General features: G+C 48.3%; 1 protein-coding gene across 3 annotated transcripts in view; it reads left to right on the forward strand.

The window, feature by feature from the left end:
* The window catches only part of PIP5K1B (phosphatidylinositol-4-phosphate 5-kinase type 1 beta), a 792,190-nt gene that overhangs the window by 583,722 nt on the left and 180,482 nt on the right, over positions 1-27,986 (forward strand). For all 3 annotated transcript variants that reach the window (XM_069625767.1, XM_069625768.1, XM_069625766.1), the window contains one exon: positions 26,278-26,483. In XM_069625767.1, the coding sequence (XP_069481868.1) occupies positions 26,278-26,483 (206 nt within the window). The remainder of the gene's footprint in view (positions 1-26,277; positions 26,484-27,986) is intronic.

Raw genomic sequence — 27,986 nt, forward strand, 5'->3', positions numbered from 1 at the left:
AAACGACTGGCCACTGAATCTACCTGGTCAGAGCAAGCACAATTCACTATTTTCCGCAGAGGCCTTAAAGAGGAACTTAAAGATGAACTGGCCAGGATCCCCCGACCAACCTCTTTTTCAGAGTTGTTATCCGTCGTATTACAGATTGAGCACCGAATTAATGAACGTAGACAAGAGAAGAAGTGAGGAAGAGGAACCACTGGTTTTACTACTCCTTCCCAGCCTCCATCTCCTTCATCGGGAACTCCTTATAAGGAAGAACCAATGCAGATCGGATCCATGAGGTCTCCCCTAACTCCTGAAGAACGTAAGAGACGCAGAGAGTTGGGTCTCTGCATGTACTGTGGATCTTCCTCACACCCGCTCCGTAACTGCCCAGAAGTTCCACCAAGGCGCTCAGGAAATGGGTCGCCTCGAACCTAGGAGGGACCATGGTTCGAGGAGTTACTGGAAGTCCCTACGTTTCCTTGTCTGTTACACCTTCAACTCAGTCAGAGGATACCCGCTTGATGGTGGTTACTCTGCAGTTATCTTGGAGAGATCAATTAGTGGAGACTCTAGCCCTAATTGACTGTGGAGCTGCCGGCAATTTCATGGACACTCTATGGGAGGAGAAGATGGGAATCTGCCGAGTCCAGAACCAGGAAGATTGTTCAGGTCCCATCACTCATTCTACAGAGTCGATCCGGGTTACCATCCAACATCACAAGGAGGATTTATCTTTCAAAATCATCCGAGCAGCACATTTCCATATCATCTTGGGAATAGCATGGCTCCGCCAACACAATCCTACCATAGATTGGTCCAAGAACACACTCAGCTTTCTATCTTCCTACTGTCAACACTCCTGCTTACAAGCCTCCAGTTATCATCCAGCAATTCTACAGGCTGTGGAAACAAAGGAAACACAACCCCGGGCTATACATTTGATACCTTCCCAACTTCAGATTTACCATCAAGTCTTCTTGGAGAAGGCAGAACATGATCTTCCCCGCATCGCCCGGAAGATTGCACTATAGATTTAGTACCTGACTCCCTGGTCCCTTTCGGCAGAATGTTCTCTCTGTCCGTCAAGGAAAAGGAAGTACTCCGAGGGTACTTGGATGCCAACTTAAAGAATGGCTTGATTCAAACATCGAAATCTCCAGCAGGTGCACCTTTGTTTTTCATCGCCAAGAGGGATTCCACAGAACTCCGACCATGCATCGACTACAGAGGGCTAAATCAGGTAACCATTCGGGATCGATACCCGATGCCACTGATCTCTGACATCTTGGAGGCAGTGAGAGGAGCTACGGTTTTCTCTAAGCTAGACCTGAGGAATGCGTATCACCTCCTGCGCATTAGGGCCAGAGATGAATGGAAGACAGCATTCAGGACATCCTTTGGTCTATTTGAGTATAAGGTGATGCCATTTGGTCTTGTCAATGCCCCCGCTATATTCCAAAGATTCATGGATCGCACTTTCTCTGTTTTGCTGTTCCGTTCAGTGATCATCTATTTGGATGACATTCTAGTATTCTCAAAGACCCCACAAGAACACTTCCCTCATCTTGATGAAGTTTTTTACCGCCTACAAGAAAACCATATTCTGGTGAAACCCAGTAAGTGCGAATTCCTGGTCTCTTCTGTCCAGTATCTAGGGTTCGTTCTCTCCCAAGAGGGCGTTAAGATGGACCCCAAGAAGGTCTCCGCCGTTCTAGAGTGGCCATCTCCAAAAACTATGAAAGAGGTGCAGAGATTCCTGGGGTTCACCAACTTCTATAGGAAATTCATTCAAAACTTTTCAGCCACTGTAGCTCCCATTACCTCACTTTTGAAGAAAGAAAACCAACCCTTCATGTGGTCTACGGAGGCCGAGACAGCATTTCAGTCCCTGAAACAAAGATTCAGTTCGGCTCCTATTCTTATCCAGCCCAATCAAAATAAAAGATTCATTGTGGAAGCAGACGCCTCAGCCAATGCAGTAGGGGCTGCCCTCCTGCAAGAAGAGGAAGGGGTAGAACATCCCATTGCATATCTCTCGAAGACTCTTAATCTTAGTCAAAAGAACTATTCTGTAATTGAAAGAGAACCTTTGGCCATTAAGCTTGCCTGTGAGGAATGGAGGCATCTCCTTCAAGGAGGAGAAAGACCATTTCTCATCAGAACGGATCACAAAAATCTCAAGACCCTACAAAACATGGAATGTGCCAACTCTCGACAGGCCAGATGGGCTCACTTCTTCGCCCAGTACGACTTTGAGATCACTTATGTACGAGGCAGTCAGAATGTGATCGCAGACGCCCTTTCTCGTTGCTATGTCTCTGAAGATCTCTCTCAATGGCCCAAGGAGAGACTTTTTCCTAACAAGGTGTTTATTGGCTCTACACCATCCTTTCTCTCTCAAGTCAGGGCGGCTACCACGGGGGTACCTTTTCCTACTCCCCTGTCACCCCACATCCGAGTTGAAATGAAGGAAGGTCTATGCTTCAGGAACAAGAAATTATTCGTGCCCCGATCGGACCTACAGCAGAAGGTGATGTCTTGGTGTCATGATCATTGCACCGTAGGACACCGAGAGGTGAAAAACACTGAAGAACTTGTTCGGAGATCTTTCTTCTGGCCGGGAATGTCCGCCGACATTAAAAGATATGTCCAAGCATCTGCCCAATGTTCACAAAGTAAAAACTGTTTTAAAAGACCCATTGGATTACTGGAACAAATTCCCTTGCCCGGAGTTCCGTGGGAGCTGATTTCCACGGATTTCGTGGTGGATCTCCCGATCTCTCGGGGCCACACATGTATTATGGTTATCGTAGATTCACTCACCAAGTTGGCCCATTTTTCCCCCTTCCCAAGCTTGCCATCGGCCTCACAGATGGCGGAGGTATTCGTACGAGATATTTTCCGCTTACATGGCTTACCCACTAAGATTATCTCGGATCGAGGCAGTCAATTTACCTCTAAATTCTGGACTGCTCTGTGTCGTAAGTTGGGTATTGAACGGGCTTTGTCCTCTGGGTTCCACCCTCAAACCAACGGACAGACTGAGAGGTTGAATGGGACATTAGAACAATATCTCAGGTGTTACTCCAACCTCATGCAAGACAACTAGTATGATTTGTTATCAACTGCTGAATTTGCGTACAATAACTGCACACATTCAGCGACGGGGCTCAGCCCGTTTTACAGTACTTTTGGTAAACATCCGAGGAGTATATTACCGGTATCCGCTGCCGCATCTGTTTGCCCTACGATTGATGACTGTTTGCAGCAAAATACTGAGGCACATGGAACGCCCAAGATCGCCTTAGCCCAAGCCCGCGATCGATATAAACGCCAGGCAGACCGGAGGCGTTCCGATAATCCCATCATCAAGGCTGGCTCTCGGGTGTGGTTATCCACCAGATTCCTACCTAGATGGATTCACCCATCCAAATTGTCACCCAGATTCGTGGGACCTTATACAGTTCTCTCCCAAATAAATCCTGTTGCTTTCCGGTTACGGTTGCCGAGATGTATGAGGAGGATCCACCCTGTTTTCCATGCATCCCAATTGCGTCCGGCCTTGGCTGACATCCCGGCCGCACCTATAGGTGGTCGCTCTGGGGTGCAGGAGTCCCAGGAAAAGGAATACGAGGGGCAGGTATTAAAGACTCCCGTTACCATAGAGGATGATTGGAATTTTTACTGTCCTGGAAGGGCTACCCATCATCGGAGGACTCATGGGAGCCCAGTTCCAATGTACATGCCCCCCGTCTTGTGAGGAAATTTTATTGGGCTCACCCTGGCAAGCCGGGGTTCTCCCGCTCGAGGGGGGGGCATACTGTCATGCGCCCCTTCTTTGTCAAACAATGGAACCGATGGAGACTGGGTCGCCATTGCTAGTGCCATCACGTTGGGATCGTAATCTCAGGTTGCGGTCTAGTCTTTCTTAGGATGGCCACCGCCGACGTTATCAACATTCAGTTTCCCTTCGATTCTTCGCGTTGCAACTGCTTCGGCTACCCTGTTGTTGCTACGCTCCTATATCATTTCTCTTGGCTCTGCGGAGCCCCCCTTTCCTTCCCTTTCCAGGGCTCTCCTTGCCCCTTGCCTTTTTCTCGTTCGTTCTCCCCTGTCCCGTAGCTGCTACCCTTCCTGGTCCTTCGTTTCTCCCCTTTCTCTCCTCTCTCTCCCTCGCAGTGTTTCCCTTTGGTCCTCCGCTGTCTTTGCGATCTCCTCGCAAAGGTGTGCCCTTCGGATCCTCCTCTGATGCCCCTTTGCCCAATTCTACACTCCTTCTTCTGCATACTGCATCAAGACTTACCTGCGGCTGGAGTTCCGCGTCCACGCTAAGAGATCTCTGGAATTCTAACCAACGGCTGACGTTTCGGGGTTTTTTGCCGGTTGTTTTTTCCACGCTGGCTATCATGGATCCGGGGCCACTGGGTTTCCGGAATCTTCGGCAACCATAGTGGCATCGTTCCGTGGTAGGCCGTATCTCCTAAAAAAAGGTTGCCCGTCAAAGAGTGGAGCAGGAAGAAGTACAAGGACATACCCTCAGGTGAGGAGGAGGGGGAGGAGTCCCTAACAGGGAGTGATCTGGACATAGCAGACAAGCCTGAAAGTTGTGACAGATTGCAACGCCAAATACATTCCAGAATGGCTACCTCCGAACAAGTCCAGGAACTGGTTACAGCAGTACAGTCTCTTAATTTGGAGGTCCGTAATTTGAATCAAGAAGTACAGAATCTCAAAGTGGAGAATAATTTACTCCGTCAATTGGTGGCTAATCGGGAAACACCTAGTTTGGATCTCCCTCCAATGCCTTTGTCAGTTGGTAAATTTGATGGCACACCAAAACTGCTCAAAGAATTCATTGACGCATGTAATGTGCATTTTGCTTTCCGGCCCACTGCATTTTCCACGGATCTGAATAAAGTGGGCTACGCAGTTTACAACCTGACTGGAAACGCATTGTCCTTGGCCAGCCCTTTAGCCACCGCAAATGATCCGGTCTTACGAGACTGGGAAGCTTTCCTCGCCAAATTGAGACAGACCTTTGAGAGGCCCGAGATCACATTCATGGCATGCGAGGAACTACTGGAAGTACACCAAGGTCAGATGGACCTTTTGTCCTATATCACAAAGTTTAAACGACTGGCCACTGAATCTACCTGGTCAGAGCAAGCACAATTCACTATTTTCCGCAGAGGCCTTAAAGAGGAACTTAAAGATGAACTGGCCAGGATCCCCCGACCAACCTCTTTTTCAGAGTTGTTATCCGTCGTATTACAGATTGAGCACCAAATTAATGAACGTAGACAAGAGAAGAAGCGAGGAAGAGGAACCACTGGTTTTACTACTCCTTCCCAGCCTCCATCTCCTTCATCGGGAACTCCTTATAAGGAAGAACCAATGCAGATCGGATCCATGAGGTCTGCCCTAACTCCTGAAGAACGTAAGAGACGCAGAGAGTTGGGTCTCTGCATGTATTGTGGATCTTCCTCACACCTGCTCCATAACTGCCCAGAAGTTCCACCAAGGCGCTCGGGAAATGGGTCGCCTCAAACCTAGGAGGGACCACGGTTCGAGGAGTTACTGGAAGTCCCTATGTTTCCTTGTCTGTTACACCTTCAACTCAGTCAGAGGATACCCGCTTGATGGTGGTTACTCTGCAGTTATCTTGGAGAGATCAATCAGTGGAGACTCTAGCCCTAATTGACTGTGGAGCTGCTGGCAATTTCATGGACACTCTATGGGCGGAGAAGATGGGAATCTGCCGAGTCCAGAACCAGGAAGATTTGAAGGTAGAAGGAGTATACGGCACTCCTCTTTCTTCAGGTCCCATAACTCATTCTACAGAGTCGATCCGGGTTACCATCCATCATCACAAGGAGGATTTATCTTTCAAAATCATCCGAGCAGCACATTTTCATATCATCTTGGGAATAGCATGGCTCCGCCAACACAATCCTACCATAGATTGGTCCAAGAACACACTCAGCTTTCTTTCTTCCTACTGTCAACACTCCTGCTTACAAGCCTCCAGTTATCAGCCAGCAATTCTACAGGCTGTGGAAACAAAGGAAACACAACCCCGGGCTATAGATTTGATACCTTCCCAACTTCAGATTTACCATCAAGTCTTCTTGGAGAAGGCAGAACATGATCTTCCCCGCATCGCCCGGAAGATTGCACTATAGATTTAGTACCTGACTGCCTGGTCCCTTTCGGCAGAATGTTCTCTCTGTCCGTCAAGGAGAAGGAAGTACTCCGAGGGTACTTGGATGCCAACTTAAAGAATGGCTTGATTCAAACATCGAAATCTCCAGCAGGTGCACCTTTTTTTTTCATTGCCAAGAGGGATTCCACAGAACTCCGACCATGCATCGACTACAGAGGGCTAAATCAGGTTACCATTCGGGATCGATACCCGATGCCACTGATCTCTGACATCTTGGAGGCAGTGAGAGGAGCTACGGTTTTCTCTAAGCTAGACCTGAGGAATGCGTATCACCTCCTGCGCATTAGGGCCAGAGGTGAATGGAAGACAGCATTCAGGACATCCTTTGGTCTATTCGAGTATAAGGTGATGCCATTTGGTCTTGTCAATGCCCCCGCTATATTCCAAAGATTCATGGATCGCACTTTCTCTGTTTTGCTGTTCCGTTCAGTGATCATCTATTTGGATGACATTCTAGTATTCTCAAAGACCCCACAAGAACACTTCTATCATATTCATGAAGTTTTTCACCGCCTACAAGAAAACCATATTCTGGTGAAACCCAGTAAGTGCGAATTCCTGGTCTCTTCTGTCCAGTATCTAGGGTTCGGTCTCTCCCAAGAGGGCGTTAAGATGGACCCCAAGAAGGTCTCCGCCGTTCTAGAGTGGCCATCTCCAAAAACTATGAAAGAGGTGCAGAGATTCCTGGGGTTCACCAACTTCTATAGGAAATTCATTCAAAACTTTTCAGCCACTGTAGCTCCCATTACCTCATTTTTGAAGAAAGAAAACCAACCCTTCATGTGGTCTACGGAGGCTGAGACAGCATTTCAGTCCCTGAAACAAAGATTCAGTTTGGCTCCTATTCTTATCCAGCCCAATCAAAATAAAAGATTCATTGTGGAAGCAGACGCCTCAGCCAATGCAGTAGGGGCTGCCCTCCTGCAAGAAGAGGAAGGGGTAGAACATCCCATTGCATATCTCTCGAAGACTCTTAATCTTAGTCAAAAGAACTATTCTTTAATTGAAAGAGAACTTTTGGCCATTAAGCTTGCCTGTGAGGAATGGAGGCATCTCCTTCAAGGAGGAGAAAGACCATTTCTCATCAGAACGGATCACAAAAATCTCAAGACCCTACAAAACATGGAATGTGCCAACTCTCGACAGGCCAGATGGGCTCACTTCTTCGCCCAGTACGACTTTGAGATCACTTATGTACCAGGCAGTCAGAATGTGATCGCAGACGCCCTTTCTCGTTGCTATGTCTCTGAAGATCTCTCTCAATGGCCCAAGGAGAGACTTTTTCCTAACAAGGTATTTATTGGCTCTACACCATCCTTTCTCTCTCAAGTCAGGGCGGCTGCCACGGGGGTACCTTTTCCTACACCCCTGTCACCCCACATCCGAGTTGAAATGAAGGAAGGTCTATGCTTCAGGAACAAGAAATTATTTGTGCCCCGGTCGGACCTACAGCAGAAGGTGATGTCTTGGTGTCATGATCATTGCACCGTAGGACACCGAGAGGTGAAAAACACTGAAGAACTTCTTCGGAGATCTTTCTTCTGGCCGGGAATGTCCGCCGACATTAAAAGATATGTCCAAGCATCTGCCCAATGTTCACAAAGTCAAAACTGTTTTAAAAGACCCATTGGATTACTGGAACAAATTCCCTTGCCCGGAGTTCCGTGGGAGCTGATTTCCACGGATTTCGTGGTGGATCTCCCGATCTCTCGGGGCCACACATGTATTATGGTTATCGTAGATTCACTCACCAAGTTGGCCCATTTTTCCCCCTTCCCGAGCTTGCCATCGGCCTCACAGATGGCGGAGGTATTCGTACGAGATATTTTCCGCTTATATGGCTTACCCACTAAGATTTTCTCGGATCGATGCAGTCAATTTACCTCTAAATTCTGGACTGCTCTGTGTCGTAAGTTGGGTATTGAACGGGCTTTGTCCTCTGGGTTCCACCCTCAAACCAACGGACAGACTGAGAGGTTGAATGGGACATTAGAACAATATCTCAGGTGTTACACCAACCTCATGCAAGACAACTGGTATGATTTGTTACCAACTGCTGAATTTGCGTACAATAACTGCACACATTCAGCGACGGGGCTCAGCCCGTTTTACAGTACTTTTGGTAAACATCCGAGGAGTATATTACCGGTATCCACTGCCGCATCTGTTTGCCCTACGATTGATGACCGTTTGCAGCAAAATACTGAGGCACACAGAACGGCCAAGATCGCCTTAGCCCATGCCCGCGATCGATATAAACGCCAGGCAGACCGGAGGCGTTCCGATAATCCCATCATCAAGTCTGGCTCTCGGGTGTGGTTATCCACCAGATTCCTACCTAGATGGATACGGTTGCCGAGGTGTATGAGAAGGATCCACCCTGTTTTCCATGCATCCCAATTGCGTCCGGCCTTGGCTGACATCCCAGCCGCACCTATAGGTGGTCGCTCTGGGGTGCAGGAGTCCCAGGAAAAGGAATACGAGGGGCAGGTATTAAAGACTCCCGTTATCATAGAGGACGATTGGAATTTTTCTGTCCTGGAAGGGCTACCCATCATCGGAGGACTCATGGGAGCCCAGTTCCAATGTACATGCCCCCCGTCTTGTGAGGACATTTTATTGGGCTCACCCTGGCAAGCCAGGGTTCTCCCACTCGAGGGGGGGGGCATACTGTCATGCGCCCCTTCTTTGTCAAACAATTGAACCGATGGAGACTGGGTCGCCATTGCTAGTGCCATCACGTTGGGATCGTAATCTCAGGTTGCGGTCTAGTCTTTCTTAAGATGGCTGCCGCCGGCGTTATCAACATTCAGTTTCCCTTTGATTCTTCGCGTTGCAACTACTTCGGCTACCCTGTTGTTGTTACGCTCCTATATCATTTCTCTTGGCTCTGCTGAGCCCCCCTTTCCTTCCCTTTCCAGGGCTCTCCTTGCCCCTTGCCTTTTTCTCCTCGTTCGTTCTCCCCTGTCCCATAGCTGCTACCCTTCCTGGTCCTTCGTTTCTCCCCTTTCTCTCCTCTCTCTCCCTCGCAGTGTTTCCCTTTGGTCCTCCGCTGTCTTTGCGATCTTCTCGCAAAGGTGTGCCCTTCGGATCCTCCTCTGATGCCCCTTCGCCCAATTCTACACTCCTTCTGCTGCATACTGCATCAAGAATTACCTGCGGCTGGAGTTCCGCGTCCACTCTAAGAGATCTCTGGAATTCTTACCAACGGCTGACGTTTCGGGGTTTTTGCCAGTTTGGCTTTTTCCCCGCTGACTATCACGGATCCGGGGCCACTGGGTTTCCGGAATCTTCGGCAACCATAGTGGCGTCGTTCCGTGGTAGGCCATATCTCCTAAAAAAAAGATTGCCCATCAAAGAGTGGAGCAGGAAGACGAACAAGGACATACCCTCAGGTGAGAAGGAGGGGGAGGAGTCCCTAACAGGGAGTGATCTGGACATAGCAGATAAGCCTGAAAGTTGTGACAGATGAATCCTTCAACAGGTCATCAATGCAAGCGCCCTATACACGAGGGAAGTTGAAAAAGTAGGGCATCTTGAAAGGACTTCCCAGATGTCAACATTTTAAGAAACATTCCATCCTGGAATGTAGTAAGTGCGAGACGCTCCCAAAATCTTGCGGTGATGAGTAATCGAAAGTATCAAGGGCCACGTCTCATATCGATAAGCACCTCAAATCACAGTGGCCATTTCTATCCCTCTCCTCCTTGCCCAGCTCTCGTACTCACTTTGCTGTTTTCCTTCTTGTCTTGATTCTGGTCATTCACTGCTTCCATTTCCTCTCAGTCTCCACTCTTTAGTGCTCTTTATCATTCTATAATGTTTACACTCCATTCCCTCTTGACTCTCTTCTCCCGTTCTCTTTTCACTAAGACAGACTCGGGTCTGGACACCTAGGCATAGGCCCAAAGCACACTCCAGACAAGCCTCAGCACCAAGAGACCACTAGGGTGGTAGCTGGTGCAGAATTAATGATTACTTTCTCACTTGTTCATTTTATCTTTCATATATATTGTATTCAATTCTATTTCTATGTTGTTTTATCTTGCACAAAACACATAGTTGAAAGCTATGGAATGCTAATAACTGGTCAATCAGTCATCTACTTGCGTACCTCAATTTTTGAAGTGTGAATCTAAAGTGCTTAGAAAGCTTGATAACTGTCATGAGGTGCTGCTACCTTCAGGAAAAATGTCATTCGTACAGGCGAAAGGGAGAACATGTTTCAACAGCAAGATGGGATTGTGAATGGGAAGTATTACACATATGCCACGGTTAGCACTTCAAATGTAATCACTGAGAACAACTGTTTAGGAAATGCTTAACTATCAAAGAAAATGGGCCAGAAGTGCACGCACCTGTGCGCCAACCTGAGGGTGGAGCCTAATACCAGCCAAACCAATGCAATATGCATCACGCAGGTGTGGCACCGGCATCAACATTGGGAGACGGCTACACACGAGTTTGACAATGTTGCGGACCCTCACACATACAAAGAAACCGGGGCCTGCCCGCTGGCCGATCCATCCTTAACCCCCACTCTCTGAGAAAAGTTGGGGGGGGGGGCTGTTTTTGGCCAAAGCACTACAGATAAAAAAGGAAAAACGCTTGAACGTATAGTATCAGCAGAAAGAGCCAATGCACGGGCCTCAGTGGAACAATGCCCCGTGAAGCTGCAAGTCCATGAAGTCGGGATAAATGAACCAATCCTCCAAAGACTGGAAACGGCCACACAGGGGCGCTACACATCATTCTACACACAGATGAGCTCGACACTCTAGTAGTCGGCTAAACATGTCGGACCCCAGATCACACCGCGTTCATGGCATCAGAATCCTTTCATTCTTTCTTGCTTTTTGGCTTACTGCACAAAAACCCAGACTCATTTAAAAGTGGAAAAGGTCGCTTTAATGTGACAGGCCAAAGCGTACAATCAAAACGCTTAACTGGCTCCATGGCCTAACAAGCTAAAGAGATATTTGAACAATCAATTACATAACTTAAACATTTTCATTTTCATTTTCCCCCAACAATTAAATAATTAAATAACCAATTACCTCCCTAATGATCCCTTGGATCCTACCGTCTCCTTGCCCCTTTTCTAGGCGTCCTGCTTTCTCCCAGGGGCCATGCCCCTCCAGGCTCAATACCTGTTCCCCCGGGGTGACCTGCTTGTGCAAACAGCGCCACCCCCTCCTTTCCCGTGTCATTCCCCCATTGTGCTTCCCTCCCCCCACATCAAAAGGGGCCATTCCCCCGGCACCAGAAAAACCCTCCCCCGAGGAGTTCTTTCTGCCCCAACCCCCCCCCCCAACTTTTCTACCTCAAATATTTTACCCAGTCTCCCAGCCAAGAACCCAAGTCCGCCAGGTAGTGATTATTCCCATACACGGACCAAGTGTACCCTATCCTCTCTAAAGATAAGAAAACCCTCATATGTTATTTCCTTATGGTCCATGACCCTCACCGCCACTGAGGCACACCATTTTTCCATTTCCCTGTTTATCCCCTTCCTGGCCCGCTCTATTGCTCCCTCACTTCTTGCTCCCCTCCACACTCTTCGTGGCAACAACTTAGTCCACACCACCACCGCTTGAGGCCACATATCCCTAATCCACACTAAGTCCCTCTTCATTTTCTTTAGCAGAGCCACCCCTGTATCTCTCACCAGGTCATTCTCCCCAGCATGCAGCATCACCACCCTTGGATCTCCATAGCGTTCCCTCATCCTTGCTAATATGGGCAGTAGCTGATCCCACCGCAGGCCCCCCAAACCGTGCCATCTCACCACCACTTCCTTGTAACTGCACCCCAACTGCCTTCCAAACACCCTTTTCTGCGCCTCTTTCCCAGCCCACTTCACAATTGAATGGCCAACAATCCAAACTTGCGCCAACTCCCCCTTCTTTTGCGCAGCATCTGAAACAGAAATTACAAAATTACTGACAAGTCAAATTAATACAACAACAACATCTTGCCCACAAAGTCCTCCTCCACCTTTCTTCAACAATCCCCTTTCCCAAAATCCCTGACGTAACCCTTGTATTTCCCCGACCTCCAACGCCCCAATCTTTTCACTTTGTCTTCCGAAAAACCCAGTCTGGTACCCTCAGATGCTGCGCCCATCCTAAAAGAATGAGTCCTGAACTCCTCAGCCTTTTCTCCCACCGTGACCAGCGCCTTCCGCAATACCCCTAGCACCTGTGCCGCTGTAACCGGCGATCCATCCGCATGCTGAAAAACCAGGCCTGACTTACCCCCACAGCGCTCCTTCCACACCTTGCCTGCCTGAACTGGGCATAAAACCTTGCTCCCTCGACCCAGCAGAACCCAAGAGCCCCTTCCCTTCTGATCCGTCTTGGACCTTTTAATCTTGATGTCTAAACCTTCTTCTGTAATTTGAACATCTTCCCATTGCAGTCCCCCTACCCCCCTTTTCCCCTGACCAACTCAGAAACCCTGAAGGCCCTAAAAAATAACCATGTGAAACAAGCTGCAAACAGTTCCCCTTCCCATACCGACCAGCAAACTCCCCCCACCACCTCAATCAGCCTCTGCAGCAATTCCGCCGATATCGGCCTCCTCTTATCCTTGTCCCTCTTACTCTCCCTTGCCCATCCTTCCAACATCCTACTCGCCATCTCCCCCCCACTTGGTTGAAAACCCCAAAACCATTTCCCGTAAAAGGCAATCCCTGCTAGCTTTCCTGCTATCGTTGCCCTTGACCAGTCCCTGTCCATGCACCTCAGAAGGAAATTCGTGACATCATCCCTCCTCCGCTCTTCCGCATCCCATCTACCCTTCCAACTACAAGCTCCTCCTCTAATAAAATCCTCCCAGGCCCTCCTGTATGACTTCTTAGATGCCGCGGCCAATGAACCCTCCACCAGAGCAAGCGCTCTCAGCTTCCTATCTTCCACAGCTCCTCCGGAATCTGCTGCCCCTCCTGATCTGCATCTGGAGCCAATCCACGGAATCTCTGCCATTGAAAACGAGTTAATGCATCAACGATGCCATTATCCTTCCCTGGCACATGTGTTGCCTTAAACACCACATTCCATTCCATGCAACGCAGGACAAATTCTCTCATCAGCCTTGCCACCCTCTGATCCCTAGCTGACTGTCTGTTCACCACATGGACCACGCATTCGTTGTCGACATTGAAGTTCACCTTCTTGTTTTGCAACTCCTTCCCCCACAACTCCAATGCTACTAGTAATGGAAAAAATTAAAGAAATGCTATACTCCTCCCTTCCTTCAACCACCTCTCTGGCCACTTTTCCGCACACCATTCCCCCCCCCAAAACACTCCAAAACCACCGGCCCCCGCTGCATCCGAGAGTATCTGAACTTCCCATGTCACCGGGTCTCCCTGCAACCACATTGACACTCCATTGAAACTCTCCAAGAAGCGCAGCCAAATTCTGCAATCCTCCCTCACTGCCCCCGATACTCTTATCCGATGATGTGGGCACTTTGCTCCCGCCATGGCCCTTGCCATGTTCCTGCAAAAAGTCCACCCTGGGGCCACCACCTTACATGCAAAATTCAGATGCCCAACCAATCTCTGCATCTCCACCAGCATCATTTTCTTGGCCCCCACCGCTTTCTCCAATAGTACCACCAATTTGCTCACCTTGTCGTGCGGCAAGCGTGAGGCCATGGCCACTGAATCCAGTTCAATTCCTAGAAATGTTAATACCACTACCGGCCCTTCTGTTTTGTCTTCGGCTAATGGTACACCCAGCTCCTCCATCAATTCCTGAAACAACTTTAGCATTTTTCTGCAATCCTCCTCTCTTTTTGCCCCGCTAATGAACAGAAAATCATCCAGATAGTGCAGCACACTCTCCCACCCCGAGCTGAATGAGAAAACCCACTGTAGAAAAGAGCTGAACCGTTCAAACAAAGCACAGGAAATTGCGCACCCCATTGGCAATGCTTTGTCTATGTATATGCGGTCCTCAAACTGCAAACCCAACAACCAAAAATCCTCCAGGTGCACCGGCAATAACCTAAAAGCCGCCTTGATATCGCACTTGGCCATGAAGGCCCCTCGCCCTTCCTTCCTTATCAGCTCAACCGCCTGGTCAACACTTGCATACACAACCCCACATTCTTCCGGGGCAATGAAATCATTAACTGACATACCCTCCGGCCATGACAAATGATGAATCAGTCTGAACTCCCCCGGAGCTTTCTTGGGCACCACCCCCAATGGGGATATCACTAAGTCACCCGGCACGTCATCAAATGGGCCCACTTTCCTTCCTGCCGCTATTTCCTTGCTCAATTTTTGTCTTACCACCTCAACATTCTCTCTTGCCGACTTCATATTTTCCGCCCACCGACGCACCCTTGGACCCTGGTAACCTAATCTGAACCCCTGACAAAACCCCTCACTCAAAATCTTAGCCCCTTCCCTATACGGATAAAATTGCAACCATTATTCCAACACACCCACTTTAATTGGAGTAAAAGCTTTCCTCCCCCCAACCCCTTTTCCTGCACCTCTCCCCCTCCCCCTGTCTCCTTGTTGGAAACACTGTGTGAGAGGGTGTTTTCCACCACACTTGCTACACTCGTGCCTGAACCTACACAGTGTCCTTGCGCAGCTATCCTTATTGTACCCCCAGCATGCTCCTGAGGACTGGCCCCTGCCTCCTCCCCCCACCCCCTCATGGGCGGGGCGACCAAGAAAGGGCCGGAAAGGCACAGGCAGCCCACATGCTGTGTGTAATGTCGGGGCAGGCCTCGTTGGGGCCATCCATTGCAGCCAGAGATCCATATCTATCTCCCCCCAGACCGCCTGACTGTCCTCTGCCATTCTCGCTCTAAATTTCTCATCATACCTTACCCAGGCAAAGCCCCCAAAGCTCGTGAAAGCCTTCCTTATTACATCCATGTATTTAAGCAGGGCCACACAACGCTCCGGGAATTTTTTGCAATACACACTGGCATAAATGATAAACGCCGACGTCCAATTCTCAATGGTCACCGGGACCCTCGGGCGTGAAGCCAGTTCCCTCTCTTCCTCCTTAGACCCCTCCTTCGCTCTCACTTCCCTATGGAGCAATTTGAAGACATCCACAAATTCCCCTGCCTGAATCTTCTCCCTGGTCGCTGCCATCAAGTGCGCCCCCAATGGTTTTGTTATCCCCATGTATGGCAATTTTTTCTCCTTTCCTTTCACTTCCACCTCCTTATCTTTACCAGCTTGCGCTTCGAGCCCCAATGGCTCCACCACTTTGTCCGTTTGGACCTCCACTGAGCAAATGCTCTTTTCAACCCCCTCGGCTCCAATGGCCTGCACACCAACTTCTTTCCTTACACCATGAAGACCAGCCCGTTCATCCCCTGTCCACCTATTTGTAACCCCTCTCTGCCATGCAGATGACCATTCCCTTTCCCGCTCACCTCTTTCCACACCTGCCACCTGCGGTCTGGCGTCCACACCGATGCTCCTCCTCTCCATTCTTAGAGGGCTCCTACTGCGGGGACAAAACATGTCAGCACACTCACCCAGCCAATAGTTCCCTTGACCCCTTTCACCCCGTCCACCCTGCACTTCCCTTTCCCTATCCCACCTTGAACTTCTTCTCTCCTCCCGCCTTTCCCTTTTCGCCCTGTAATCTTCCAATTCCCATTGCCCCACATATTCCTCCCAACCAACTTCATCACCCCTTAAATACCATTGCGGATGCGAGCTCATGCCCGAGATGAGTTGATGATCTTCTTGCGAGCCCGTGGCGTCCGCCCCGCCACTCCTTTGACGTCTTCTCGGCGGGGTTGTGGGAACCCCTGCCTGGTCCTCTTCTCTCGGGCGAGGCGTTCCGACCTCCACCCTGGAATCCTCATTGCTAGGGGCTGTGCTGCGCCCTCTAGGCTCTCCTTGCGTTGACCAAGGAGGGGCCGTACTGAAACCCTCAACCTCCACCTGACCAGCGGGGGCTGCGCGGCGCCCTCCACCCTCACTCCTCCTACCCGGGGGGGCCGTTCCGTGCCCCACTCTACCCTCCTCAATTGATGGGGACCTCTCCCTCCTTCTCCCACCTGCAATCTTCTGCAGGTATTTACCCCCTCTTCCCCTCTGCCCTGACACCCCCTTCTGTGCCCCATCCCTGCCCCTACTGTTGTTCCCTCGAGCCCCACCCTCTTGAGCATTCCCAGCTTCCCTAGGGCTATCATTCCCTTCCTCCCTCCCTGGCTGCCCACCCGACATCATTTCTCCCCCGTCCGCCCTCCTGTCTATCTCCCTCCTCATTTTCCTGCCCCTGGATTCCCAAACCTCCCCCCTCCCCGCCGTAGGGGTGCAAGCCACCACTGCCGCGAGAGCCCCATCAGCTGCAGCTCTCCGCTGTGGTCTACCCCCCTTATCTCCCCCTCACCGTGACCTCCCCCACCGCCCCCTCCAGCTGGGCCTTCGATGCCCTGCTGATGATTTCCAGGGCCTCCCTCAGAGCCCTAGCATCAACCAGCCCCTTCTTGCTAACCCCTTGGCCAACCATTGTGCACTTCTAATCTGAGAGCGCACTAAACTTTGCCCTGACGCTCACTAGCTAAATACGCCCCCGAGCCGGTACCTACCCGTGGAAAAAAATACTCCTAGCAGAGGGAAAACCAGAAGAAATTGCGCTATAACACTAATAACCCAAAGGGGTTAAATAACCCCAAAATAACAATTATCCTTTTCTTTTTTATTTAATTTTTTTTTATTATTTTTTTTTTTTATTTATTTGCCCCCCCACCTAAAAATTACCCCTCTCCTAACTCTACTTCTTCCCCTGATAAATGCACACCACCCAGGAGCCCCCCTACTGCTGCTGACAATCACCACTAATTCCCTTTTACTTATTCTTTTTTTTTTTTTTTTTAACCCTGTAACTCAAATAAAAAGTTCACTTAGCACCGCCCGCCCTGCCCCCTGGTGGCCCACGAGATGCACCGCACTACCAACAGCACCAGCAAAACAGCGCGGCCCCTTTAAGGTGCCTGCCCTGCCCCCTCTGACAGAAGGCTGTCACCGCACCGGGAGTCTCAACAAGACAGGGCCGCCTGGGCTCTGCTAACCACCCCCCCCCCCCCCGCCGACACCCCCGCAAAACCAAGAGGATCCAGGCAGCGAGGAACCGGTGCCGTGGGAAGAGGGAAATGGAAGTGTCCCCAGCTCCCGTACGGAACCGCCTCAATATGCAGCCCAACCCGGCCTGCACTCCCCTACTCCCGAGCGGCGGAGGAAGAAACCAGAGATGGGCCCGACGAGGAAAATCCCCTCTCCCATACAGCGACCCGGGTCCCCAGAAGACCGAAGGCTGGGAAGGAAAAACCCGTCCCCACAATCCCACCGCCCCACCGTGCACGGAACGCCAACGGCAGCTCAGGTAAGGAGGAGGGGGTAACTTATTTACGCTACTCCCCAATGGGCGAAATTCGCCGACACAAAGTTGTTTTTTTTTTTTTATATAACTTTATATTAAATAACTCCTACTACCTAAACTGCCCCCCCAGTTACTAACTAAACCTCCTCATCTACTCTACACTCTACCCTGCAGAACCGAAGGCCCAGCTAACTTCAGGGAAGGCTTGGGAGTGGGCGACAGGACTAATACAATCACCAAGTCCTAACCGTCACCTGCCTCCCGAACCTTCCCTGAGCCCTTAAGTACCCCTAGGGCGGCGCTCTGCACCCCCACGGCCACTCGCTGGCCATGTGCAGCGCCAAAAAACTCCCCGGGGGAAACGCTTCGCGTTCCCCCGAGGGCCCCCCTTCCCTACCCTAGCTCCGAACCTCACGCCTTCATTGGTCATCCTCGCAAAGTCAAACTAAGAACATGAACTTCGTTTACCTCAAAATGTTCCATAACAAAACGGGGTGCCTGTAAATGTAATCTACATGTATTTCCGTGTTGGCCAATATGTGTTTATTGCTATTTAGTTCTTAACCCTTGCTACATCCTGAGACCAATCAATAATATCCTGGTATATCTGTTTCATTTCAAGTTCGATAAATTGAGTCCAAATATTGTTAAGAAAACTACACTTTCAACCTTTAAAATGACAAAAAAAAATCTATGTGCTTCCATATATACTACTGGATCCCTTTTCAAAGTGAGCATCGCCAGCTTTTTTGAGCCGAGTCCATCGCTCATTTACAGTGCCCTGGTGCAACTGGCACAGGTGTCTGGTCTTTTCAACACACATCTTATTCCTGAAACCCCAGGGCCTATGTTTGACTCCACCCTGCTGCCCTACTCTTTACCTTCCTCTTTGTTGCCACTCTTTACCATCATGATCCCGGGTTCCTACACTTGCATTATTGATATCTTTCTTACTGAACTGCATTTCATGTGTGTGCCTGTTTTGGCTCATCAGTCCTCCTTGCAGGAGTCTTCCTTTCTTACCAGTCTGCTACGCATGTATTTGTCTTTTCCCTCAACTCTCACCGGTGGACACACACCTGAGTCCTTTTTTTGTTGTTGTTGCAGATTAACTAAATGAATTTTCGTTTTCAACTGCATGTGAGTGATTACTATCCTCTAAGGATGTCTGTGCATTAGAGACTTGGCATGTTCATACTGTGATCCGGTCCAGGGGCGTTGCTGGGGGGGGGGGGGGGGGCTATAGCCCCAGGTCTTTGGGTTGTAGCCTCGGATAGAAGCTCAGGTGCTATAACCAAAAGGCTACCTAGCCTCGAGTCCCGCCAGTCCCGACATTAGCGTAGCCCCTGATCTTGTTCAGACCTAGCAACACCCTGATTCCAGCCCTTCCTCATATACAACTCTTTGGAAACGAGATGCAAGACTCTCCTAGGACACCAATGTACCGGCATGGATGCCATAGCCATCCATTAAATCCTGACATTGAAAACATCTGAACGGTTAAGGTGAATGCCGTAAAAAAATAAATGAGCAGCAAGCCCCGTGTGCATTATGTACTTAGTGATCAAGCATACAACCACTCTACCACAGATGTGTGTCATATGTTGTAGTTTCCAAATGGTACAATGGGACTCCGACAGACTGCCCAACTAAGAAAGAACCACAATGGGGATTCCTGGCTGCTTTGCATAAAATCAAAGAGCAATGTGTGATCAATCATAAGAATGACTACAGGGCATTATACTTGACAAATAATAATAATAAAAAAGCACTCGACTTCATACAATTCCATAAACAACGCAGATTCTTTAAACAGGAAATACATGTATACAATGCACAACGGTTACAATTATTTCAGACATCAGAGAGTTGTGGTACAGTCCAGTTATCCTGTTATATATTGTTACTTTAGCATAAGAGAAGAACGTCCATAAATTAATACATTGCATTATTATAACCGAGCATTCCACTCTGAAAGGCCATGTCAAACATTAGTTTCCAAAACACATTTGGGGACAGAGACCCTTTAGCGCACTTCCTATTGGCTGCTCATAAAATTCTTCCTCCGATGAAAAGCGTCAGTTAAAAACGAGGAGACTGCAAAGAACACTGACGGCTGAGGAGCAAGATTTCATTAGCTTAAGAGCCTCCCTCCTAAGTCTAAGCTCATGGCAATTCAAAATTGGGTTAAGCCCCTTTCTCCTGGCAGCATCATACAAGGGCACACACATAAAGAATGCAATTCATCTTCATCACACATAGTGCATAGAGGAGATTTGGTCAACGTGTCCATTCCCCAGTTGTCAGTAAACGCAGCGAGTGGTAGAATTCCAAGGCGAAATGTTGTGTATAGGCTTTTCATCTGCCTCCATACTTGGTAGTCAAGATACGGTTCTATCGTCAGATTAGACTTGGCTACTATATACTTAAATGATAAGCGCTGTAAATAGCAGGTATCCAGTCTAGCTTTCAACACCCAATCATTGAAACAATTCTTGAGGATGCCTTTAGGCTGAGGTGTTGCTAGGTCTGGAAAAGATCAGGGGCTAAGCTAATGGCAGGACTGGCGGGATTGGGGGCTAGCTATAGCCTTTTGGTTGTAGTCCCTGAGCTTCTATCCGGGGCTACAACCAAAAGATCCGGGGCTATAGCCCCCTGAGTCCCCCCCCCCGCCCCAGCAACGCCTCTGAGGGCTGAGTTTTGTTGGGTCCGTCCATGGTACTTCGAGACCAGTATTCAGAAGCTCGACTTTCACATATTTGAACCACAGAAGTGATTTGCCACCATTGCGATGTAGTACCTCTAGATCGCCCTCTCTCTAAGGTGTCAGCACATTGGAATTCCAGAATGTAAGCCAGCATGTAAGTGGTCTCAACATAATTTCATATTTTATCTCTGTTAAACCCAGTCCAAATGTCACTGGGGCCGAAGGAGTGCTACATGGAAGTCATAAGCTATGTTTCATGAATTTATTCTCAACTAGCTGGAGGGTGGTACATGGCCCCATAGCTCGGCTCCAAATGTAATGGCAAGGAGACCTACTGTCAAACAAAGACATCCCTGATAAAAGGGTTATTCTGGGTTTTGAAAACATGTTCTGTTCAGTATGACAAGTGTAACACTCTTATGAATACAATATATACTATATGTAATCCTTGGAAATTAACATTATAACATTTTAAAGAGTCAATGGGCAATTACCAGGTAAGTTCCCATTGTTAGTCAAATACATTTTCTTTTATAAGAGCTTCACTTGCAAAAAAAATACAGCCCCCTCGAGAAATGTTTCTGAATGCACTGCTGTCCGCAATGGCTGTGCTGGCTTCAGCGAACGTGTACCTGCCAACACAACCTCTGCCCACAGAGAGAGGGTGATACAACTAAGCAAAATCATAGATCCCAGAAAAATGCACATCAAAGTGTCGATGAACAGTTTTTGTCAGCTTCTTAAATTTAGGAGGCGCAATCTGCCTTACTCAGTGTGGGGTGTGGGATGGGCTGCGGGTAAGGGATGTGGAAGCCCTGGAAAGGGCTCCTAATGAGGGACGTCCCCCACCTGGACCCATCCTTTCTAGTATTAGATTCTTGAAACTGCTTTCTAAGGATTCCCCGTGTCCCAGAACCCATGTCACGCATTTATTATGGACCCAATGGTCTACACCCTCTGCACGTTGAATCTAAAGTTCAATCGCCACTTCCATTTAGACTTGATTTTTGAATGCGTACTGCTAACATTGATGACATTGCCTGTGTGCTTTCAGACATACTGCCTGGCCCAACCCACACTGATTCTAAGCCAGGGGTCCGCAACCTTTGGCTCAACAGATGTTCTGGAGTAGTCTATGCTGCAGGTTCTGTTTGCATAACAATTCAAAGTTAGCGAACGTTGCACCCAGTCAGCATGAACCTATAGTCATTTATTACAGAACACTAACATTATAAAATGGAAGGTAAAAGGTAGAAACATGAGTAATTGAACAGTACTTCTGTTGTAACCCAAAATGGGTGCAAAGCCACTTTTTGTGCACAAAGCCTTCCATGGTCCCTCACAACCAGCTTTGCTGACTAGACCTGACAGGAGGTGTCATCCAAAACATCTGGAGAGCTAAAGCTTGTAACTCAATAGGTTGTTCACAGTAGCTGGGACTCAAAAACAGCTGTTCCCTGAAGAAGGTCATACCTCACAATGGGTAATGACTGTCATGCTTCCCAGAAGAGATGCTTTGCATCACATAAGGCGGCTTGCCATTGCTTTACATCCACATGCAAATGCGTGCTGTGTGCCAAAGAAACATGTTTATAGCTCCACAAGTTTACAAAACGGAAGAGGACAATTCCTTACATATTCAACGGCATTTTCCCGATAATCTATGATCCTAGGAGACCCTCTTCCTTAGGTTACTCCATCATTATGCATGTCAAGTTTCTTTATTGTGGGAGAATGGGTGCAACCAGCACAGGCTTGTGGATGGCTGGGCCTTTGCGCAGATAACATTACCTTTATAAAGAGACATTTGGGCACTGAGCACGTTGGGTGTCCTTCTTTCTCATTGATCCCTTAATTACTCTTCGGTCTGACCCAAAATTGGTACCTGTTGAACAGACAACAGCAACATGGGCATACAATAGCAGTGCCTGGCAAATGCCTGTCATATACTAGTGGCTGTGAGTAATTGCCATCTGGCAAGGGTGTAGAAGCCCTGGCTTTTTTGATTTTTATTAATTAATATAATGATGCAGGGAATTCCATCTTTGAAAGAAAAATCTGCTAATCAGATTCCCCTTTCATAAGCTCTATGCCAAAGGCATAGTGTGTACTTGTGCCCTGCTGCATCAGTGTCATGATTTGCAGTGCCTGCTCCACCAGTGGAACAGAGCAGCTCAGAGGCCTCTTGACAGCTGCAGTGACAGCCAAGTCTCTGCAGCGCACGGGCTGCATTTAAGATATGCACCCCTGTTCCAAAAGCTGCACAACTCAGAGGATCCTGTCCTGGTGGCACAGTAAACTGTAAATATAAGCCATGCCTGAGTTAGGGTATGGTGGCCTGCATTTCTAATAGTTATTCCAACCACATTACATTTTTATTTATTTAATTATGCATTTGTAAATAGAGCACTTAACCCTGAGGCAACTAGGCGCAGCTTACATTTGAGTTACATATATAGGGGGAAGGTATCAAGCATTAGGAGGTAGGGCTGGCAGTCTGGGCACTTAGGTGAAAAGCCAAGTTTTTAATTGTTATCTGAAGGTCCAGTATGGGGGTTCAGCTCGGAAGGTGAGCGGGAGGGAGTTCCATAGTTTGGCTGCGGTTACCGGAAAGCTTGCACCGCCTACTCTAGAGTATTTGAATCTAGGGATTCTTAGCCGGGGGGTGTTAGCAGTGCGTGTTCGGGTTTTCAAGTCTTTATGACAGGTATGCTGGGACAGTGTTGCTAAGGAAACAGTGGAAAATGGATAAGGTTTTGAACTTGATACATTCTCAAATTGGGAGCCAGTGTGCTTTCCATCTATCACACATGTATCAGCCTTGTTGGCCAGTTCAGCTGTGGAAGGGTTATGTTTATTCATTCCAGACAACGCTCCCCCTGCCCACTGACAGGGCTTTAGCCTTGGAGCATTGCCTCTGTTTATTCCATTGTAAGGGCAGGTAACATCCTTTCCCCAAGGACAGCAACTCCACCCTGCTAACTCTTGGGGTGCCAACAGCAATAAATGTGTGTGAATCACTGAGCGCACGATTCGTTGATTCATACAAATGCATCCTCTTCACCTAACATGGCCGCCATGCAACTGTGCAGAACCCCTCTTCTATTTCCATGGTGGCCATCTGTGGAGTCAGGGGTGGCGCGGCAGTGCAGAAGCATGTGAGTGGGGTATGGCGGGATCGTGGTGCGGTGGGTGATGGTGGGGAAGGTGACAGGGAGAGCGGCCAGCGGGAGGGATGATGGTTGGCGGGTGCCTCCGCTGCTCCGATCCCAGTGTGACGGATATGGGCAATTCGTCCCTACTCCCCAGAGGGGAGCCACCCCCTTTGAGGCTAGGGAGCTGAGCCCGCTACACAAGACCCTCCCTAGGGGTCTGGGCAAGTGGGACCTCACTGGGAGGGACTCCCCTCTTGGGGACAAGGACTTCCATTCCAACATATGGATGTCAGAAAAACTGTTGCATTCCCTGTTAAAACTATGAATCACAAATATCCTACTGTGACCCTATTGGCTTCAGGTAATGGTGAACCTCTCCTGAGTGCCATATTCATGGCAGATGGACACAATTTAATTCATTCTAATGATGTATGTAAAACGCAAGTGTTTTGTGAATGGAGAGGGAACGCCCGCTGTGGGAGGAGAGCAAGTACTACATAGAGACGAGCTCCTAGAGCAACTATGTCCTATAGGGGCAGATCTCTGTCAACCGGTGGAGCCAGCAGTGATGAGCAGAAGGAGATACCTACCAGCTGGAGGCTGGACAATGGGTTCCTTAACCGAGCAAGAGGCTCAGGTCAAGGCGAGACAGAGGACGGAAAGACAGCCATCTTCGCGGGTGGCGTGACCACTGAAGGGCAGTAGTGGGCCTTGCGTCCAGCAACCAACGCAGAGACCCAAGAGAAAAGAGGAGCCTGGAATCCTGAACTCCAGCTGACAAGCGTCTTTCCCGCCACAAGAGGCAAGGAGAAAGGGACAATAGAGACCTGTGGAGGCAAGCGAGATACATCGCTGTCGTTTTTCCAGGAGCACAAAAACCGACGCTGGTACGAAATCCAAAGCCAGTTAACTACTTAGTATTCAGAAAGAAGTCTTTTTATTTGGACTTGACAAGCACCCTTAGTTTTACTTTTGTTAGGTAGGGAACTTTGCTTGTAGAAATAGGGCAAGTTAGTAGTTTTCTTTTAATTTAAATAAAACCCTTTTGAACAAGTTTTCCAAATTCTTCTTATGGTTCCCTGCACTGGGCTTGGATCGTTAGATTCCACATGGGTTTTGAGCAACCTGATTGGTTGACCTACCCTCCGTGGCTGCTAATAAGAGAAGTGTGTGGGTGTGTGATGGACTTGAGATTTGCTCAAACAAGTGAAGTGTTTTTGCTTTGATTGCCCACTAGTATGTCAATTTCTTGCACAATACAACCCCAGAATAGTAATTATGAGGCTGCCAAGCTTAGTACGACCTAACATAAGATTCATCATGTGCCTTATACATCTAGATGCAAGACATTTTTATCATGGGCCTCTGGGGGGACTTTAACTCCATCTACTGCTTAACTACATACCCCAGAGAGTGCTCTTCCAATCCACCGGAAAGATGACAGACAATATTTTCTACCTAATTTAACTTGTCTCTGTTATGACAGAAGACGACCATCTAGGTCTGGCCTAAATTTGCTAAGTTGTATCCCATCTTCTTAAGAAAACAAGCAACCGGAGATGTGTTTTGGCATCATACAGCTTTGACATTGAGGTGTAGCCTTGGGTCTCCGGGTCTAGTGAGCAAGGAGGTAGTTCACACCTGGACAAAGAAGATACACAAATGGAGAAAGTATAGGAACAAAGGTCTTGAGGAAAAGATTAAGCCTTGTTCACAGAGACATGAGGTGCTTTACGAGTGATATTTGGTTGTATTCAAGCTGGCACATGCCCCTATTGCTTGTATAGGTTCCTGGGGGCCCTGGGAATTTGACTGCGTACATTTAACCAGTACAGTGCAGTTCATGACAAATGGGTACACATATTCAAGATGAGTCTCTACATGTCATCGACTAGACCCTTGAGAATCACCAGAAAGAAGTCCTACTTTTTCGCCGTTAAAAATAATCCGATGGTCTTTGGTAGCAGCACCTGTTGATTTAATCACATTGTGCTGGTGAGATTGGCAACGTTCATATTTTAATTATTCTTTTCTATGTGTCCACAGTTCTCACATGCAAAAAGTACCTTTCTTGTGACTGTGAATAACTCAGTCTAGAAGATTTGTTGAACTTCCGGGTCTAGAAATTGTGGTCCTTAGAAATCCCCTCAGCTTCAACTCAAATGAATGTGTCTGCCTTCTGCTTTCCAAGTCTCCGGCCAACACTGAAGGCAAAGTAGCGATTTGATTTGTGAAAGTCCAAATCTGGCCACAGGGAGTGGAGGGAGGGATTGTGGGAAATGTTCCATGAAAATACAAATACCTCCAGCAGGTTTACGGATACTGCTGAGGCACCACAGATGAACGTCATATTGAAAAAACAGTGCGGCATATAGAAGTCCTTGACCCTATTTATGGGAAGTCTTTCTGATGTTCTGGACTTAAAATGGTCCAAAGTGGTCTTAACCGAAGCTGCAAAGTTAACTTACTCCCATGGGGATGGGCGTACATTCCCTCAGCATCATTGGCATTCCAAAAGCACGGCCTTGAAAGAATAACCAATCTAGCAAATGGCCCATACAGACCACCGCAGTGGGGGGTCGCTGCATTGGGATCTCAAGAACACAAATCCCTTGCCAACAAAAGCTTGAACCTCTTTGTACAGAATAAGTCAATTGAAAATGTAAAAGGTAACATTCTGTACTCTGGTCTAACGGTGCTTCTCTTACTATTTGGAGTAAACTGTTCTTTTATTGAATTTGTGTTACATTTCCTGTTGTACTCTTATTACATTTGGACATTGTTTTAGTGAACAGTTTATATGTTTTTCTAACCACTACTTTATAGGTTTTGGAAAGTTTTAAGATCATGGACTACAGTCTTTTGTTGGGAGTGCACGTATTGGACCCGTCTTCGAGGGAGAATAATGGCGAGAGCTCACAGAACGCAACGGACAGACGGCCAGGGGGGCAGAAAGTCCTGTACTCTACAGCCATGGAATCCATACAGGGCCCCGGGAAGTCCGTAGACCCCGCTGTCATCACCGAGAGCACGTAAGCCAAACGCATGACGTCAAATCTCTGCTTTTAGCATTCAGCAGGTTCTTAACCAAGCAGAGGTGCAGCAAACAGCCAGGGGGTTTACCTGGCCGAGGGAATCGTGTCTGTTTCTAGTGACCTTATCATTTATGTCGTTTTCAATAAACATAACACCGATTTGTTAACAAAATAAAACCGAACCTTATAGGAGGGTCAGCTTGAACAGATATTGAAGAACAGCTACTTAAAAGGTATTTGATGGCCAGCATGTGCATGGAGTCACTGGGCCTCATTAGAATTGTGGTGGTCCGGAAATAATGGTGCCGGTTGCAACGTACCGGCACCATTTCCAGACCGCTACAGTACAAGTCTGCCTGCCGGCACCATTTCCAGACCGCTACAGTACAAGTCTGCCTGCAGGTTCCGTTGGGCCCGGTAGGCCTGACCTGCCAGGCGCAACGATCCCAATACGCAGACTTGTCACGGAAGCACTGGTGCTTCCCTGGGACTTACACTTTCCACCGCCTGATATCCTTGGCCGCCAGGACTTGTAATGGTCGGTGGCACCGGGAATATCAGGTGGTGGAAATGGTGTTACGAGTTCGGTGGCAACTTTCTGCCAAACTCATAATGAGGCCACTTGTCTCCTGATCTTGGTTCAAGTATACAGCAAATAAAATTGCTTTAAAAGTGAGAAGGCAAACCTGACAACTTCCCTGCACGTCCGTAGATAAAGGCAGAGAAGATTATCGTGTCTTTGTGTTGCAGGTTGCTACTTGCTTACAGGTTCAAATGCATAGTGTCAGCTCTACCCGGTACAGTGCACCTTTCAACCAATTCCCAGTCGTTGTTCTGGAAATCTTGGCAGATATCCTTGGTGTAGTGCAAACCCCCCTAACATGTTAAAGAGAGTTCTGAAGTAGCCCCTATTTTTAAGCGTTTAATACCAATGATATCAGGCTCAGTATCTGTTTATAATTATCTCATCAAGCTTTGTTCCGATAGGCTGCTGACATTGTGCTAAACATGAACAGGAGATGGTGGAAACAGCATCATACAAGGCAGCAGCATTCCAGCAAAGTATGCTGCCAGGCTGAGACTGGTCTGTAAGGAATAGGCAATGCCATAAGGAGCGGCCCTATTGGCTTGCGCAGGCCAGTTTCATTAGTTAGGTCGCTCGACAGCTGATAGTTGTGACCAATGTTAATGACCCAATTTGCTTTAAAAAAGCAATTTTTTAATGCCTATGACAGCAGATGTTCCCTCGGGGTGGTCTCAAGCAGTGCCTAGTGGAAGTAGCAAATAACGACTCACAATTGTGAGGCAATTTGTTTCATTGGTTAATCCATCTTAACTTGAAGACAGACATGCAGAGTAGGGACCTGCCTCTGTGTTGCTTCAGAAATCAGTATCTTGAGGGGATCTTTGCAGCTTGCAGCCTGATAGCCTCTCTGCTGGCCTTACAATGGGGGCACATGTTGTGTATGTAAGGTCGCCCCTTGTGCATATTCCTTGATA

This window comes from Ambystoma mexicanum, chromosome 6p (genome assembly GCF_040938575.1).
Source record: "Ambystoma mexicanum isolate Mex_15411 chromosome 6p, UKY_AmexF1_1, whole genome shotgun sequence".
NCBI lineage: Eukaryota > Metazoa > Chordata > Amphibia > Caudata > Ambystomatidae > Ambystoma > Ambystoma mexicanum.